The following is a 19,467-nucleotide window of genomic DNA, read 5'->3' as shown; positions in this document are numbered from 1 at the left end:
AGTATAACAAAGACAGACAAAGAGAGTTTAGGATTTTGGCGTGTTTTTCAAAGAGATTTCAAAGAAATTTCAGGCTAGTAAATTAGGTCTGTCCAGATGGACGGATGGGTGAAAGACAGATGGATGGAATAATAAGTCTCTTGATAACCTTTTTGTTCATTCAATATATGGACAAGTATTTATCCTAGGACCTTAAAATTTCACCGGTATGTTGGTCTTGATATGTACATAGCCCTATTGATTTCAAGGTCACTGGGTCAAAGGCATGGTTACTGACCATAACATAGACAAGAGGACCATGATGGTCCTGAATCGCTTACCTCTTCCCACATGATCCAGTTTTGAGTATGACGTCGTTTTTTCTATTATTTGACATAGTGACCTATTTTTTGAGCTCATGTGACCCAGTTTTGAACTTGACCTAGATATTATCAATATGAAAATTCTGACCAATTTTCATGAAGATCCATTGAAAAATATGGTCTCTAGAGAGGTCACAAGGTTTCTCTATCGTTTTACCTATTGACCTAGTTTTTTAAGGCACGTGACCCAGTTTCAAACTTGACCTAAATTTTATCAAGGGGAACATTCTGACCAATTTTCATGAAGATCCATTCAAGGGTATGGCCTCTAGAGAGGTCACAAGGTTTTTCTATTTCAAGACTTACTGACCTAGTTTTTGATCACAGTTGACCCAGTTTCAAACTTGACCTAGATATCCACTAGGTAGGCAAGAAACAAAGTGAGTCATATACCCTGAGCACAGTCCAATAACTTTGTGCAAGCACAAAGTCATTACCTTCAGCATAATCTGCTATCTTTGTGTCAGACACATAATGAGTAACTTACTTAGAGCATAGTCCATTAACTTTGTTCTAGGCACAAAGTGAGTTTAATATATACTCTCAGTATAGTCTACAAACTTTGAACCAAGCACAAAATACTTTTTACATTATCTACAAAGTGAACTGACTGTGTACATAGAGAATCTATCATTGGTCTTCGGTTAAGATCAGAAAATCCCAACCCTCGGGCGCACCGCTCGAGTCTTAAACGAGGCTGTGCCGAGTTTAAGACTTGAGCGGTGCGCCCGAGGGTTGGGATTTCCAATCTTCACTGAACACCAATGATGGATTCTATTTCTCACTTACCACAACAGAAACAATAAAAACGAGCACGAAAATATGAAACTATCTAAAACGCGGGAAATTGACGTCCGTAAGCAGAAGTGAAGTCATGACATTTTAATGACACACAATAACAAAGTTCCGCTTTAGTTTTATCCCATAAGTGAGAAAAAGTAGGTAACTCAGTTTGTGCCTGGCACAAGATAAGTGGATGTAACTCACTTTGTGCCAGGCAGCACAAAGTGAGTTACATACGTTGTACACAGTCTGACTTTGCACAGTGACTTGCATACTATATGTATTGTCCACTTACTTTGTGCCAGGCACAACTTACTTTGTGCCAGGCATAACGTGAGTTACATACTTTGTACACAGTCCACTGACTTCGTGCCAGGCACAAAGTGTGTTACATACTTCTTGCCTGGTCCACTAACTTTGTGCCAGGCACAAAGTGAGTTACATGCTTTGTGCCAGGCACAAAGTGAGTTGCATACTATACATGTATTGCAATAACCTTGTGCCAGGCACAAAGTGAGTTATATGCTTTGTGCACAGTCCACTTGTTTTGTGTCAGGCACAAAGTGAGTTGTGTACTATATGTATTGCAATAATTTTGTGCCAGGCACAAAAAGTGAGTTACATACTTTCTACATGTGATGACCATCTGAAATTCAATTCCTGAACACCATACATAAACTCCTCAACTACAAGCTTGGTGGCATACATATGAACCACACAACCTTGGCATACTAGTAGAATACAGGTAGGAATATGTGAACATTGCTGACTTTCCAGGTAAGAAAAAAAAAAGAAAAATTACATGTTATAAAATAATTACATAATTACATAATAACCTGTTTACAATGTAAGAATACAGAAACTGTTCGATTTAAAATTTACAAATTGTATTTATTCCTTTGATTAATAAATAAACCAGCTTTCACTTTGATTTTACATAGAAAAGTTCATTTGCATTCAGAAATTTACATTTTTGACACAAAACCACCATCAGTTCCTGACACAGTAATAAATTGATGTTTATTGAATGTTACAGTTTATTTTAATATTTTATTTTGAAATATTTAACATCTTGCTTTGTCATACTGATACCTACAAAGTTAGAAATCCTACAGAAATTTAGTACAGTGGCAACAGTGACTCACTAGATTGATGATCATACCTGTGTAAAACAAAGAATCATCTTTTTCTATTACATTTTTCAACATTTGATAATATATATTGTGTTGTTTTATTTCAGAGAAGAGAGTTGCAATATATACCCAGACCTAGTTATGTACGTATTGTTTTATTATCACATTAATATTAAGAGCATTTAATATGTACTTTTTATTAACATGGCTCCAGGTTACTTTCTCAAGATTTCAAACAGCCATTTTTAGCTCACCTGTCACAAAGTGACAAGGTGAGCTTTTGTGATCGTGCGGTGTCCGTCGTCCGTCGTCCGTCCGTCCGTAAACTTTTGCTTGTGACCACTCTAGAGGTCACATTTTTCATGGGATCTTTATGAAAGTTGGTCAGAATGTTCATCTTGATGATATCTAGGTCAAGTTCGAAACTGGGTCACGTGCCGTCAAAAACTAGGTCAGTAGGTCTAAAAATAGAAAAACCTTGTGACCTCTCTAGAGGCCATATATTTCACAAGATCTTCATGAAAATTGGTCAGAATGTTCACCTTGATGATATCTAGGTCAAGTTCGAAACTGGGTCACGTTCCATCAAAAACTAGGTCAGTAGGTCTAAAAATAGAAAAACCTTGTGACCTCTCTAGAGGCCATATATTTCACAAGATCTTCATGAAAATTGGTCAGAATGTTCACCTTGATAATATCTAGGTCAAGTTCGAACTGGGTCACGTGCCATCAAAAACTAGGTCAGTGGGGTCAATAATAGAAAAACCTTGTGACCTCTCTAAAGGCCATATTTTCATGGGATCTGTATGAAAGTTGGTCTGAATGTTCATTTGATGATTTAGGTCAAGTTCGAAACTGGGTCACGTTCCATCAAAAACTAGGTCAGTAGGGCTAAAATTTGAAAACCTTGTGACCTCTCTAGAGGCCATATTTTTCATGAGATCTTCATGAAAATTGGTCAGAATGTTCATCTTGATGATATCTAGGTCAAGTTCAAAAGGGTGGGTCACGTGCCTCAAAACTTAGGTAAGTAGGTCAATAATAGAAAAACCTTGTGACCTCTTAGAGGCCATATTTTTCATGGGATCTGTATGAAAGTTGGTCAGAATGTTCATCTTGATGATATTAGGTCAAGTTCGAAACTGGGTCACGTGCCATCAAAAACTAGGTCAGTAGGTCAAATAATAGAAAAACCTTGTGACCTCTCAAAAAGGCCATATTTTTCATGGATCTGTATGAAATTGGTTGAATGTTCATCTTGTGAATCTAGGTCAAGTTTGAAACAGGGTCATGTGCGGTCAAAAACTAGGTCAGTAGGTCTCTAAAAATAGAAAAACCTTGTGACCTCTCTAGAGGCCATACTTGTGAATGGATCTCCATAAAAATTGGTCAGAATGTTCACCTTGATGATATCTAGGTCAAGTTTGAAACTGGGTCATGTGCCTTAAAAAACTAGGTCAGTAGGTCAAATAATAAAAAAACCTTGTGAGTTCTAGAGGCCATACTTTTCTTTGGGATCTGTAATAAAATTTGGTCTGAATGTTCATCTTGATGATATCTAGGTCAAGTTTGAAACTGGGTCAACTGCTATCAAAAACTAGGTCAGTGGGTCTAAAATTATTAAAATCTTTTGACCTCTTAGAGGCCTATTTTTCAATGGATCTTCATGAAAATTGATCTGAATATTCACCTTGATGATATCTAGGTCAGTTTCGAAACGGATCACTTTGCGGTCAAAAACTAGGCCAGTAGGTATAAAAATAGAAAACCTTGTGACCTCTCTAGAGGCCATATTTTCATGAGATCTTCATGAAAATTAGTGAGAATGTTCACCTTGATGATATCTATGTAAAGTTCAAAACAGGGTCACGTACCTTCGAAATTTGGTCAAAAAAGGTCAAATAATAGAAAAACCTTGTGCCTCTTAGAGGCCATATTTTTCAATGGATCTTCATAAAAATTTGGGTTTCAGAATTTTTATCTTGATAATATCTAGGTCAAGTTCAAAACTGGGTCACATGAGCTCAAAAACTAGGTCACTATGTCAAATAATAGAAAAAACGACGTCATACTCAAAACTGGGTCATGTGGGAAGAGGTGAGCGATTCAGGACCATCATGGTCCTCTTGTTCTTAACATACAGCCGAAATTCATATTTGAATGAACCAAAATACAGTTGATGCAGACCAATCCCCGATGAACGTTATGGTCCCAAAGGCTGAGCATTCTAGAGGTCAAAATGTTTGATTGTCTGCAATTGGGCACAAGTTAGAAGGCTCTTGGGGCATACTCCCTTGAAAAACTTTGAATTATAGAACGCTCTTGTGCACGCAATAGAAGTATTTGGAGATAAATTTTTTACTTTTTTTAACTTTCTGATATTACAATGTATAAATCTAGCTTTTGTACATCATGTTTTGAGCCGGACCTCTATACCTAATAGGTAGCTACTGAAATTTAGATTGCAGAATGTGATGTCATAAGTGATGGTCCACCACAGAGTTACTTAATTGATTTACAACATTTGTCAGCTTTATTTCAGTTATTAATTGGTCCACTATAGAGACTTGTTCTCCGCAAGTAACTGCAACTCCCCCCAAATTCGGGAGAGGATGAAAAACTTGATGTCCCCTTTGATATAATTAAAAGAGTTTTTTAGCTCCCCGTCACAAGTGACAAGGTGATTTTGGATCACGCGGCCCCGGGGGTCCGTCGTGCGTGCGTGCGTCCAAATTTTGTTTGGACCCTTAGAGGCACATTTTTCAGGGGATCTTTATAAATTGGTCAAATTTTCCCCTTTGATGAAAATTGGGTCAAGTTCGAAAGGGGGAGTCCATAAAAAAACTAGGTCAGTAGGTTAAATAGAAAAACCTTGTGCCCTTAGGGGCCCTATATTTCAAAAAGATCTTCTAAAAAATGGTCGAATGTTCCCCTTGTGATATCTAGGTCAAGTTCAAAAAGGGTCAGTGGGGTCAAAAACTAGGTCAGTGGGTCAAAAAATAGAAAAACCTGTGCCCTCTCTAGAGGCCAATTTTTTCAGAGTTTTCTGAATTGGTCAAAAGTTCACTTGATGATATCTAGTCCAAAAAAGGTCTTTGGGGTCAAAAACTAGGTCTTAAAAAAATGAAAAATTTTTGACCTCTCTAGAGGCCTTTTCTAAGGGGATTTTCATGAAAATTAATCAGAATGTTCACCTGAGAATCTGGTCAAGTTCGAAACTGGGTCACGTGGGAGTAAAAACTGGTCAGAGATCAAAAAATAAAAAACCCTTGTGACCATCTAGGGGCCCATATTTTTCAAGTTCAAAAATATTGGTCAAATTTTTCCCTGAGATTTTTAGGCAAGAAAAACTGGGCAGTTGGGTTCAAAAACTGGTAGGGGGTAAAAAAAATAAAAAAACCTTGTGCCCTTCTAGGGCCATTTTTTTAAAAGGTTTCAGGAAGATTGGTCAAAATGTTTACCTTGATGAATCTAGATAAAGTTTTAAAGGGGCCCCCGTGGGGTTAAAACTAGGTCAATAGATCTAAAAAATAGAAAAACTGTGACCTCTTAGGGCCATATTTTTGAGACTTATGAATATTGGTCGGGAATGTTCACCTTGGGGAATTAGGTAGGTTCAAAAAAACTGGGTCACGTGGGGTAAAAAACTGGGTCAGTGGGTCTAAAAAAAAAAAAACCTTTGTGACCCCCTTCAAGGCCATTTCTCTGGTTTTTATGAAAAACTGGTGAAATGTTGCTTTGTATCAGCCCTTCGTAACTGGGTCATGTGCGGTCAAAAACTGGGTCGTAGGTTAAAAATAAAAAAACCTTTGGCCCTTTAGACCCAAAATTTTTTCCAAAATTTTCATAAAATTGGTGGATTTTCACCTTGATGATTCGGGTAAGTTTAAAGTGGGTCTGTCCCTTCAAAAACTAGGTCATTAGGTAAAATAATAAAAAAAGCTTGTGACTCTCTAAGGCCATATTTTTCTGGATCTTCTAAAAATTGGTAAAAATTTTTTTCTTGATGAATTAGGCCCACAGGCAAAAAAACGGGCTTTTCCCAAAAAGATCTCCATCCCCCTCATTTTCAACATGGGGGGGGGTAGGTGAGCATTCGGGCCATCGGTCCTGTTGTTTTTATTTTTGACAAAGTTTAAATAAACATTTTCGGCACCAGATTTAATATTCTTAATTGCTTATTTCAGGTAAATAAAAACCACCCCAAATTTTCTCCCATTTGTTCCCCTCAAATCCCCTACTGACAACCCCCAAAATCCCAAAATCTGGGGAGACCCCAGCCCTGGAGTTGGGAGATGTTGAATTTATCAGGGATCCAAAGGGAAGGTTCAGCAAAACGGGAAAAACCATATGAAGGTGGGTAAATAAAATTTAAACGTAATCTTACTCTTATGAACACATGCTCTTTTTGTGTCGCAGACAAAAATCTGTACTTGTTTTTTTAAAATGGGAATGAAAAGATTTTGGGCTTTGAAAAATGAGGGGTAATGATGTAGGGGGTTTTTTGGAAAAAAAAATTGGAATGCATCAATTGTGGGAAATTTTAGAAAAAGTCTCCCAAAGTTTTCAAAGTACTTGGCATTGTATTTTTAAAAAAACCCCCCCAATAATAAACACATTAATGGTTTTTGTTTAAATAAATAGGGGTTTTTTTATTTTAAAAATTTTTGTATTTATTCTGGTTAATTTTCAAAAATTTTTAAAAAAATCTTAGATAACAGAAATAACATTTTTCCCCAAAAAACACCATCCCAGGAAATTTAATCCACATATAAATTTTAATCATTAAAAAAGTTGGGTTTTAATATAATTTAAAAATTGCAGATTTTTTTGAAGGTAGTCTAGTGACTATGTTCCCATATTACATGGGAGAGATCATGTTTTGTCTTTGGTGTCTGTCACTCCATCCACATAAAAAATTTAGCTTGTAAGCACGTTTTCTCCAAAAAATTCTGAAACCCTGACCAGATTTCAATGAAATTCGCAGGTCTGAGTCTAGTTTTGCGTATTGTTTGCAGAGTTATTACCTTACTAAAGCTTTTTTTTTTTAAATAAAGTTTGTCTAGAGTACTTCATTTATACTATTGGTTGGATTTAATTGAAACTTTATAGGTAGCAAGCCAATGAAAATTCAAAGGACTTATTGGTTTAAACCTGGTAAGAATAATCAGTTAGCGGGCCTAGTTACGATAGGGTTAAATGTTTTTCACTGACCTTTGATTAAGCGCATTATAATTTTCATATGTTTCTATGTATTATTTTAACTTTACTTTTTTTTCAAAGAAAAAAGGCAAAAACCCCAAGATTAAAATGCTTGGGGAGACAGTTTTTTATATCAGAAACATCCCCCTGGTTATTTTTTAGTCTTCTAATAGATAGTCAGACTGCAGTATTTAAATATAGATCTAGAATGGTTCTAGAAATTATGTTTAAATTAAACAGTTTTTTCCCCTTGAGAATTTGTACTGAATCTTAGCTTGAAGTCAATGAAAAAAATTAAATTTTTTTTGACATTTTGATTATAGTTCAAGGGGTTCTAGGTCCGGCCTGACACATACGCCAAAGTTGGAAGATTACGAAACCGAAACTGTAAATGAGTAAGTGGTCGGCTAACGTTCCCGCTAAATTATCACTGTTCAGTCATACATAAATATTTCATACGTAAAAAAGTAAAAAATGCTAGAAGGTAATTTTCAAAAACTTTCTTTTAATTAAAATTTACAGTCGACTTCATTAATCAAACTCGACGGGAAGCAAAATTTGTTCGAGAAATCGGTTTGTTTGAGTTATCGAACAAAACTCTTAAAGGGATTTACCGGGACCGAGAGGTTCGAGAGAGAGTGGTGTATAAATTTTTCTGAGTTCAAGTTAAAAAGTTTGACTGTATATAAAAAAACCAATAAACATCCCACTAAATTATCCCGGGAAAAAAGTAACCTAATCCCCTTTTTTGTTTTTCCCGAAATGTTCAGAAAAGAAGAAAAATCCTATGAAAATATGTAGAGGGTGGATGCATTTAAAAATTGAACTGAATGTTTGATTGTTAGCTCTCTTTTTTTTTTTTTTATTTTATCTTTTTTTTTTTTTTTTAAAAAAAAACCCAAAAAAAGAAAAAAAGTAAAAAAAATATGAGGGTTGTTGGGTTCCCTTGGCCTTTCCAAAAAGTTTTTTGTTTTCTTTTTTCTTTACTAAAAAAACATGCTTTCTTTTTTAGCCCTATCTTTTTTTTAAAAAAAATTTTTAAATTTTTTTGTTATTGATTTTTTTTTTTTGGGTTTTTTTTTTTTTGGGTTCTTTTTTTTTTTGTTAATTTTTTTTTTTTTGGTTTTTTTTTTTTTAAACTCTTTTTTTTTTTTAAATTAATATTTTAATATAAGTTTTAGAAGAAAATAATATTATTTTTTGAAGTTTAGGGCCCCCCTTTTGTACTTAGAAAATATCAATTTTTGGGTTTAGTTTTATGTTTAGGTAATTTCTCCAAAACTAAAAATATCCCTTTTGGAATACTTGTTCCCCATCAAAAAGCAGCCCTGTACATAAAGAAAATAACTCCACCCTGCTTTTTCAAGATTTAGGGCCCCCTTTGCTTAAAAAATATCAGTTTTTTGGTTAAGTTTATGTTTAGGTAAATTTTTCTTTAAAACTATCAAAAGCTATTCCCTTTTAAACTTGCAACCTTGTTGCCACAAAGTGACCCTGTACAGCAAGCAACAAAAATACATCCTGCTTTTGCAATAATTATTCCCCTTTTTTGGACTTGAAATAATTTTCTTGGTTAGTATTATGTTTAAGTAAAACTTTTCTCATAAACATCAAAGCTTTTCAAAACTTGCAACAGTTTTTCACCTCATAAGTGGAATGAAAAAGAAACATAACTCTAACTGCTTTTTGCAAGAATGAGGGCCCTTTTTAGATTAGAAATCATGGGTGGGCAATATTTCTTTACCAAAAAAATCAGATGAGCGTCAGCACCCGCAAGGCGGTGCTCTTGTTTCTATGTCTTATTAATACTCTTTGTCCTACAAACTGGTATATACAGCATTATATTATGTATTTTATATCTATTCAACTTTCTCTCTTGTCCGACAAATATTGATACACCCCTTTGTTGACAGTATCAAGCATTTCTTGTCAACATACTCATGTCATAAATAAAATAAGCATTCTCTATGTTAAAAAATTTATAAATACAGATACCCTAACTTTTTTGACAGGTATAGAATACCTATGTCTTTTAAGCATAACATACTTATGTCTGACATTACATTGCTACAAATGCATATTGGTTTGCTTTCAAAAACAATAAAATACAAATACTGTTTCTTACAATACAGATACCCCTTTTTTTGGGGATACAACATTCCTGTGCTTACAAAATATGCCATTCCCGTGCTTACAAAAACATCTGGTAACTTACAAATACAACATACGGTAAATTACAAATACAAACATACTTTAAACAATACAACATACGGTAAGTTACAAATACAAAAATATGGTAATTACAAATACAACAACGGGAAGTTACAAATACAAAAATACTGGTAAGTTACAAATCAACGACGGTAAGTTACAAATAAAACTACTGGTTTCTTACAAAAACAAATACCGGACTTACAAAAAAACATACCGGTAAATTAAAATACAACAACTGGTAAAAAAACAAATACAACATACTGGTAAAAAAAAAATACAAATACTGGTAGTTACAAAAACAAAACTGGTTTTTTTACAAATACAAATATGGTAAGTTACAAAAACAACCCTACTGGAATTCAATACAAATACTTAAGTTACAAAAAAAACCTTAAGTTTCAAAACAACAAATTTTTTTACAAATCAACATACGTTTCCTTACAAAACAACATATTTTTTAAAAAATAAACACCCTTAAAACAACAATGGTTTTTAAATACAACATATTGTTTCCTTCAAAAAAAAAATATTTACAACAAAACAACAACCTTACAAAAACACATACCCAAAACAAAAACCCCACAAAACAAAACACTTTCAAAACAACAACTTAACACAAAAAAAACAACCCCTTTTTCCTTACAAAACCCCCATAAAAACCACAAATAAACAACCCTTACAAAACAACAAAAAATTTTCCACAAAAAAACAACAACCCAATTAAAAACATATCTTTCTTACAAATACAAATAAGTTTTACAAAACAACTTACCCCTTTTCTTTTAAAACCTTTTACAAAACAAAGATGTTTTTTGATTTATGCCGGTTTTTTTAAAACCCCCCTTTGTTTTTTTAAATCATACGTTTTGGGGAATTAAAAGCTAAAATTTTTTTACAGAACATTTTCCCCTTTTCAAAAAAAACTTGCTGCACAGTCATCTAGTTTTTTGTCTTTTCAAAAATTTAGAAAAAAGGATTGCCTTTCCCAAATGCACCTTTTTAGGAGTAAAAAAAATTTTCAAAAACAAAACACCTTCTGTCTTTAAATTTTTTATTTTTTAAAATGCTATTGCATTGTTTGTAATAGAAAAAAAGATAAGAAAATGGTTTTGTGGGGGAAAAAAGAAAGGATGTTTTAGGAAGTTATCAGGTGAACTTTTGCACCTTGAAATTTTACAGGGCATTATTTGCATGTACACATTTATTTCCCCCATATATTTTTTTCAGAAAAATTTGTGGTCATCTGTTTGCAAAAATTTTTGGGCTGCACTTGCATATTTTGCTGAGTGTTTTTTAACGTAAATTTGTGAACAGTTGTCTCCTGGGAGCAAATCTGAGGTATGTGTTACATTTTTAGATGGAATCTGTGAACGTATCACAAACTGAGAATTTATTGCAGGAAGATTGATTTTTGAAAAAACCTATGTGAAATCATTAATATTTTTGGGGGGTAATTTTTGTGGGTTTCATGGTGATCAATTACGAAATTTAATCCCAGTGAACAAATAAAATTTCCCCCTTTATTTTTTTTCAAAAATTGAAACAAACGAATTCATATCCCCCAAAGAAATTGCTGTTTTTTCCAAAAAACCCTGAAATTTTATGCCCACGAAAAAAAATGATTTTGCGTTTATTGGAATAGTTTTGGTTTGGAGATGTCTGGAACACATTAATTATGAAAATATGTTGCATTTTAGAGGAATCTGTGAACACTACTTTTGGAATATGTTGATGCTTAATAAATATGGAACATGTCACTTTCTGAAAAAAATATTTTTGATGTGGGAAATAAAAACATCACTTTCTGAGAATAGGTTCATGGGGTTTGTTTTAATCGTGAACACAGCCCTTTTTCTAAAAATATGTTCTATGTTTAGGTGGAATTGGTGAACACATCATATTCTGAGAATATGTTGTATATAAAGGTTGTATCTGTGATCACATCACATTAGAAAATGTGTTACGTGTTTAGGTGGAATCTGTGAACACATCCCATTCTTAGAAATAATTGATGTTCACAGTTCTTATTTAACACAAATCCATGCTTACATTACATTGAATTCTTCAGAAATTTAAGGTACAGTTGTACACAATTAAGTGAATCTATGAATGCTTTTATTATCAAAGGTAAATAGGAAAAATTTTTTGAGAAAATTAAAGGGAAAAAAATTTTAACATTTTGAATTTATTAGAAAAACTTGAACTCTTGGTGGGTGGTATTGAAAACCCTTTTTACAAGTTTCCACTCAATTTACCAATTTTACAGCTGATTTTTACAATTACAAAATTGACATATTAATGTGATACAAATGTAAATTGCACTATTTTTGCTTCGATGCTTTTATGTATATCACCTGAATACTAACCATTATTTAACACCTATGGTATCCTTCCTATATAAGAAAAATATAATATATTATAATATTGAATTATAAGAAAAAATTGTTTGCTTTTTTTATTCTTAGAACTTTGATTATACATCCAAACAGAGATTTGAGAAATTTGTAAAATTTATATTCGAAATTATATTATCATAATTTTTGCTGAGTCTTTTTAACTACATTTTTTAATAATTATAGCAATGGTAAAATACTGAAGTTTGAATTCTTGAAAGGACAATTTGAGAAGTACTTTACTATCAAATGACACTGATCTTTTTCTAATAGGAAATAAAAAATATATTTTTATTCTTTTTTTATGTATTCCTTTTTCTACAAATTGCAGCTCCATACCAGAATTAAAGGAAGAGTGTTGTAAGTTATTTCACAACCCCCAAATTCACACCCACAGGGATTTTTTTCATTCTGTTCCCTTTTTTTATTTTTCCATTTGTTCCCTGTATGCTAATTTTCCTTTTAAAAAAGTATTGAAAAAATTATAAAAAAAGGGAAAAATAAAAAAACTTTTAATTTCCCCGGTTCAGATTTGTTTCAAGAGTTTAAAGTTTCTTATTTGTTAGTACCCCCCACAAAAAAGTTGTAAGGGGGGGGGGTTTCGGTTTTAGGTTTTCTGTCTGAGTCCGCTGCTGTCTTCTGTCTGTCAAAACCAGTCTTGGTGCGCATTCTCCTCATCCCTTTACACAATTTAATGAAAAATTTACAAAGTGTCAGTAACAAAAGTAGTTTTCATGGGAATTTAGGTTTTCAGAAAAAAAATTTGCAGAGTTTCGGGGCTTTTTTTTTTTTTACTATACTATATACATGACCAATTTGTGCGCACCCTTTTTCCCATCCCCTTAAAAAAATTTTAAAGAAAATTACACAATGATCAGTAAAACCCGTAGTTGTGCTGGGAATGTTGTTCTTCAGAAAAAAAAAAATTTCGAGTTTCGGGACTTTGTTTTTTGTTATTACTATTATTAGAAAAATCTTGTGCCACCATCTCTCCCCATCCCCTTTACACAATTTAAAGAAACTTCCCAAGTGTTTAGTAACAACAGTAGTTTTGGGATGGGACAGTTAGGTTCTTTTAGAAATTTTTTTTTGCAGGGTTTCGGGGCTTTGTTTTTTTTTTTACTTACTTAAAAACATAGACACAACTTTTGGGCCCAAAAATCTCCCTCATCCCCTTTACCAATTTAATGAAACTTTACACAAAGTGATAGTAACAAATAGTTTGCTGGATGTTAGGTTCTTTCAAACCAAAAATTGCAAGTTAGGGGTTTTGGGTTTTTGAAAAAATACAGTACAACATTCTCATTGCAATCTTGTGCGCGCCCCAATCTTCCCCAAAACCCTTGCACCAATTTAATGAAACATCACACAAGTGATCAGTACCCAACCCCGTTGTGTGGTTAATGACTTTTTTTTTTTGTTCTATACTGTTAAAAGTCCACATAATTATCAAACTTGGTGCGTCAAATTGCAAAGTACTTGTCAGTGCATGCGGGGGGTACATTCATCCCTTTTGTGATAGCTTAGTTAATGAAAAAGAAATTTTTTGAAAACTTCGTTCTAAAAGTTTTTAACACTGTTTCAATTTCTAATATCTTTGGAAGCGTGTAAGATCAAGATTTTTAATCATAAACTATATTTTATGTGTTTTTAAACTTGTAGACTGCTTGTACCTTCTCTGCCCAAAAAACAAAAAGTTTTTAAAATTTTCTTTTTAAACTATATTAGTTAAGTTTTATGAGTCATAGAACTTTTGAGTTTAGCCAGATGGGCACGTTGTAAAGCCTGGAACTATTTTAAGAATGCCATCCCAGAATTCACAATGTAAACAAGACACAGTCATCCCGACCCTTCCCTCATATTTTCATGGACAGACAAATGCTTGAATTCAGCTCAAAATTTTATTTAAATTGTTTGACAGTATGAAAGCTTAACCCTTATCATGCTGGACAGGATTGATTCTGCCTTTGTAGACCAGTGTAGATCATGATCAGCCTGTACATCCATGCAGTCATATCAAGATCTGCACATTTCGCCATTCGGTCAGTATCTTTTTTGTATGCACCCCTTTTAACAGTTAATGGCTCTGTCCAAATTGAAAGATGGGCAAGTTCATTATAGAAATTTAGCAGGGTAAGGTTTAAACAGACTGATATGTAAATGTTCATGCATAATGTTTATACATGTAAAACATATTCCGTGAATGAATGTAATAATTTGTCTGCCTGTGAACAAAATATATAAGCAATGTGATTTGTATTCCTTGACACTGGACTGGAGATTTTGCCCAGCATCTATTCACATCATACCACAGTTTGCCTTGTTTCCGTTCACACACTTTCATTTAAAGTAGTCTGCAATTTCAATGTAAATTTTGGTTCTTGTCAGCTGTTTGGGCACTCTTCAACCATTAATGTAGCTCTACCAGTAATGGTTTCTGTAACAACTGGAGACTGACTTAATCTCATATGGAAGTTTGAACAGAAAACTGAACTAACTTATGAGATAAAGGAGTTACGGCAGATTTCTGTTCAGCCCATGTTTTGGAGAGAAGGCAATCAAACTGAAATCACAAATTCTCATTTATAGGTCCACAACCTTAATTTGAGCTGCGCCATGAGAAAACCAACTAAGTGTATTTGCGACCAGCATGGATCCAGACTAGCCTACGCATCCATGCAGTCTGGTCAGGATCCATGTTGTTCCCTTTCAAGGCCTATTGTAATTAGAGAAACTGTTAACAAACAGCATGGATTCTGACCAGACTGTGCAGATGCGCAGTTTGGTCTGGATCCATGCAGGTCGAAAATGCACTATGTTAGTTTTCTCATGGTGCGGCTCACTTGTTATTTATCACCATAGGATTTTAATAAAAACCCAGACATTATACACCTCCGCACTTTAAAAACGCACCACTTAATAAATACACAAGTTACACTTTCTGAGTGGACCAATTTATTCATTCTCGTATTATATAGTAATCTCAATATCTCTTCCATAAGATGTGCAAAAATGAAAAAGATCTATAAATAAAAACTACTTATTTAAGATGTGTATAGCTGGTACCCCTCAGTTTCAAAATTCACAAAATAGAATTTTGAGATTTTTTATTACTTATTTCACGCATAAAGTCTTCCAATATTAATTTAAATGATAACAAATGTCTTTTTCCAATACACTAGTCACTTGTCGCTTATTTAAAATTATATTTATTCAAAACCACTCATCCCTGACTTATTATGCACAGGTTAGACGTTTAGCACGTTATGCATGTGCACTGTACATGTGAGTTATCAAATAATATAAAATTGATAAATTCGTGATCTCTAATAAAAACGTAACTATAAGATCAACAGTTGTTTCATTTTGTATAAATAACAAGTTCACAATATGCCCCGACTTCCGGATAATATTCGGGAACGCGCCATTGGAATGATGCAGGCTGGTATGAGTGCGCGAAGGATTGCTATTCTTTTACATTGTCATCATACAACCATTACAAGACTGCACGATCGATTTGTTGCTACTGACATACTGGTCGTCTGTGAATTTTGACTTGGAGGGTGGTGTTGTTTAATAGGACGAAATGAACAGTTTTTGTTAACCGATTTTTGTTAAATTTTCCTTGTTTGTGTACCAGATAATGAATTTATGTAATCACATAAAAATAATGGAATTGTCATATAAAATAAAATTTTATGACCCATTTTCTGAGTGGTGCGTTTTTAAAGTGCGGAGGTGTAGCAAAATTGAATAGGGAATAAATGATTTTGCAATAATGTAAAGTGTCATTTCATTGAGGTTGGCCATTAATTGCACATTATGTTTTGCTTACACTAACTATGGCTGAGAAGTATGGTACAAGAAGGTTTTGTTGATTTGCAGTATAATCTGGTCATGAGAGAATGACAAGAATTATGCTGAACTTTATTCATCGGAGTAGAAATGCCTTAAAAAAAATTGTTTGTTTCCAGTATATAAACATGTAAAAAAAAATAGCATAGTTTTATGTAGGTTGGGAATTTTTCTTACAATGAAGAAAGAGCAACTTCTCTTGAAAAGTATAATAAAAAAAATATAAAAAAAAATAGTAAAAATATCAATTTTTTTCCAACACCATAAAAAACATTTAGGGTAGTGGTAAGTTTTAGGGTAGTTCGAGATACTGGAAACAAATAATTTGTTTTTGGTTCTGAACCATGCTCCATGTGGCAATATGACATAATTGCGGTCAATTGTGACAATCACCAGTCTGCATGTGCCAGCCATTATTTATCACAGAGTATACAACAGTTGGCTTCCTCTTTGGTATAACGGACAAAAAAAGTCTTGCCATGTTAGAATTAATCTCAGTTGTATGTAAATTAAGATATTCAGTTTATTTCACAATAACTACAAATGAGAATTTTTGACTGCTTTAATTTTATGACTTACCTATTGTAATATCACTTAAGTTTAATTGTGTTTGTGACATTTGCAATAAGACTATATTGATTTTTAGCCCACCATCATCAGATGGTGGGCTATTAAAATCACTCTGCGTCCGTGGTCCGTCCGTCCGTCCGTCAGTCCGTCCGTCCGTTAACAATTTCTCATTATCGCATCTCCTCAGAAACTACTGGGGGGATTTTGACCAAACTTTGTCAGAATGATGTATTGGTACCCTAGTTGTGTCCCCCTGAAAATCAGACTGGTTCAACAATTTATGAGTGAGTTATGGCCCTTTGTTTATTTCTATAATTTACATAGATTTATATAGGGAAAAACTTTGAAAACCTTCTTGTCCAAAACCACAGGGCCTAGGGCTTTGATATTTGGTATGAAGCATCATCTAGTGGTCCTCTACCAAGATGATTCAAATTTTTTCTCTGGGGTCAAGTATGCCCCCCCCCCCCCCCCCCCCCCCTGGGGGTCACATGGTTTATATAGACTTATATAGGAAAAAACTTTGAAAAACCTCTTGTCCAAAACCACAGGGCCTAGGGCTTTGATATTTTGTATGTGACATCATCTAGTGGTCTTCGACTAAGATTGTTCAAATTATACCCCTAGGGTCAAATATGGCCCCGCCCAGGGGGTCATATGGTTTACATAGACTTATATAGGGAAAAACTTTAAAAGTCTTCTTGTCCAAACCACAAAGCCTAGGGCTTTGATATTTGTAATGTAGCATCATCTAGTGGTTCTCTACCAAGTTTGTTCAAATTATCCCCCTAGGGTCAAATATGGCCCCGCCCCGGGGGTCACATGCTTCATATAGACTTATATAGGGAAAAGCTTTTAAAATCTTCTTGTCAATAACTACAACATTCAAACTTGGACATTGACCTAGTGACCTACTTTCACATTTTTGAAGGTACAGTCTTCAAATTTGGACCACTTGCATAATTTTGGTTTCGAAATGAAATTTGACCTTGATTTTGACCTAGTGACCTACTTTCACATTTTCTCAAGCTATACAGCCTTCAGATTTGGACCACATGCATAGTTTTGTGCACCAGAAAACACTTTGACCTTGACATTGACCAAGTGACCTACTTGCACATTTTTTGCCGGTACATGCTTCAAATTTGGACCACATGCATAGTTTCGTGTTCGGAAATGACATTTGACCTTGATTTTGACCTAGTGACCTACTTCCACATTTCTCAAGCTACAGCCTTCAAATTTTGACCACATGCATAGTTTTGTGTATCGAAAAAACTTTGACCTTGACATTGACCTAGTGACCTATTTCACATTTTTGAAGGTACAGGCTTCAAATTTGGACCACATGCATAGTTTTGTGTTCCGAAATGAAATTTGACCTTGATTTTGACCCAGTGACCTACTTTCACATTTCTCAAGCTACAGCCTTCAAATTTGGACCACATGCATGGTTTTATGTACCGAAACAAACTTTGACCTTTACATTGACCTAGTGACCTACTTTCACATTTTTGAAGGCACAAGCTTCAAATTTAGACCGCATGCATAGTTCTGTATTCTGAAAAAAAATTTGACCTTCATTTTGACCTAGTGACCTACTTTCACATTTCTCGAGCTACAGCCTTCAAATTTGGACCACTTGCATAATTTTTAGTACCGAAATGAACTTTGACCTTAAGATTGACCTAGTGACCTACTTTCACATTTCTGTAGCTACAGGCTTCAAATTTAGACCACATGCATAGGATTGTGTACCGAAACAAACTTTGACCTTGACATTGACCTAGTGACCTACTTTCACATTTTTGAAGGTACAGGCTTCAAATTTGCACCACTTGCATAGTTTTGTGTACCAAATTAAACTTTGACCTTAAGATTGACCTAGTGACCTACTTTCAAATTTCTCAAGCTACAGCCTTCAAACTTGATGCACATGCATAGTTTTGTGCACAAAGAACTTTGTCCTTGAAATTGATCTAGTGACCTACTTTCACATTTCTCAAGCTACAGCTTTCGAATTTGAACCACATGCACAGTGTTGTGTACGGAAATGAAATTTGACCTTGAGCTAGTCAGTAAGTCTTGAAATTTGGAACACTCAAAAATGGCACATTGGTGGGCGCCAAGATCACTCTGTGATCTCTTGTTTTTATTTGTATTAATTTTGAGATCTACTTTTTTCATGAACAAAGTTAGTATTAAGTTAATATCAGATTTTGTTATCCATGTTTTGTTTTTAATTATTTTGTTGTGTTGACTGGCCTACCATATCAGTGACTGCATTTTGTGAATACTGCACTTCTTTTGTTTCAGTTCTCTTTCTTTTGATATTTTAGATTTTTATAACCAATCCATTGACACTTCCAAATATGCAGTGAACCTCTATAAATTTTATAGTTTGATTTATGACTATTTCTAGCTCTCAGTGAAAAAAAAAACACTGAAAAAATCTTTTTTATCAAATACCTTTATCAGATACTTGAAAATATTTAATAGCTCATTTGTTTTTTGCTCTGTAAAGTTTATCTTTTTGATCGTAAATATTCAACATTGAATTAAGTGTTTAAAGTGAACTTGTTGTGTGAAAGAAGACCTAAAGTTATGTAACCTATGACGATACACAGTCAATATTAGTATGAGATGTTTTAAGTACCTTCGTAATATAGCAGTTTATAAATATTTATTCGTTACACGGCACAGTTTATAATACCCCCTGTATTTTAGATTATGAATATGTGAGGTAACACCTCCACTTTATTAAAACCATATATCATAAAAACTTTTGTACATATTTGGATAAACCACAGTATTTTTATTATAAAAACTATCCTTTTATGTTTAAGAAAGCAACTTTTAAGTGAGAATCCAGGGTTCAAGCTTATAAAATGAAATTTGGCAGCCAGTCAAAAATCTACTGCATCTGATTGGTTAGTTTGAATTTGAAATTGACCA

General features: G+C 33.8%; 1 protein-coding gene across 1 annotated transcript in view; it reads left to right on the top strand.

Annotated features, from left to right (window-relative positions):
- The window catches only part of LOC123535376 (uncharacterized), a 120,247-nt gene that overhangs the window by 34,640 nt on the left and 66,140 nt on the right, over positions 1-19,467 (top strand). The window contains exons 4-6 of the mRNA XM_053518926.1: positions 2,386-2,425; positions 7,103-7,205; positions 7,804-7,875. Coding sequence (XP_053374901.1) covers positions 2,386-2,425; positions 7,103-7,205; positions 7,804-7,875 — 215 coding nt within the window. The remainder of the gene's footprint in view (positions 1-2,385; positions 2,426-7,102; positions 7,206-7,803; positions 7,876-19,467) is intronic.

Source organism: Mercenaria mercenaria, chromosome 12, assembly GCF_021730395.1.
Source record: "Mercenaria mercenaria strain notata chromosome 12, MADL_Memer_1, whole genome shotgun sequence".
Classification (NCBI taxonomy): Eukaryota; Metazoa; Mollusca; class Bivalvia; order Venerida; family Veneridae; genus Mercenaria; species Mercenaria mercenaria.
This window is presented reverse-complemented; position numbering and strand designations above follow the sequence as displayed.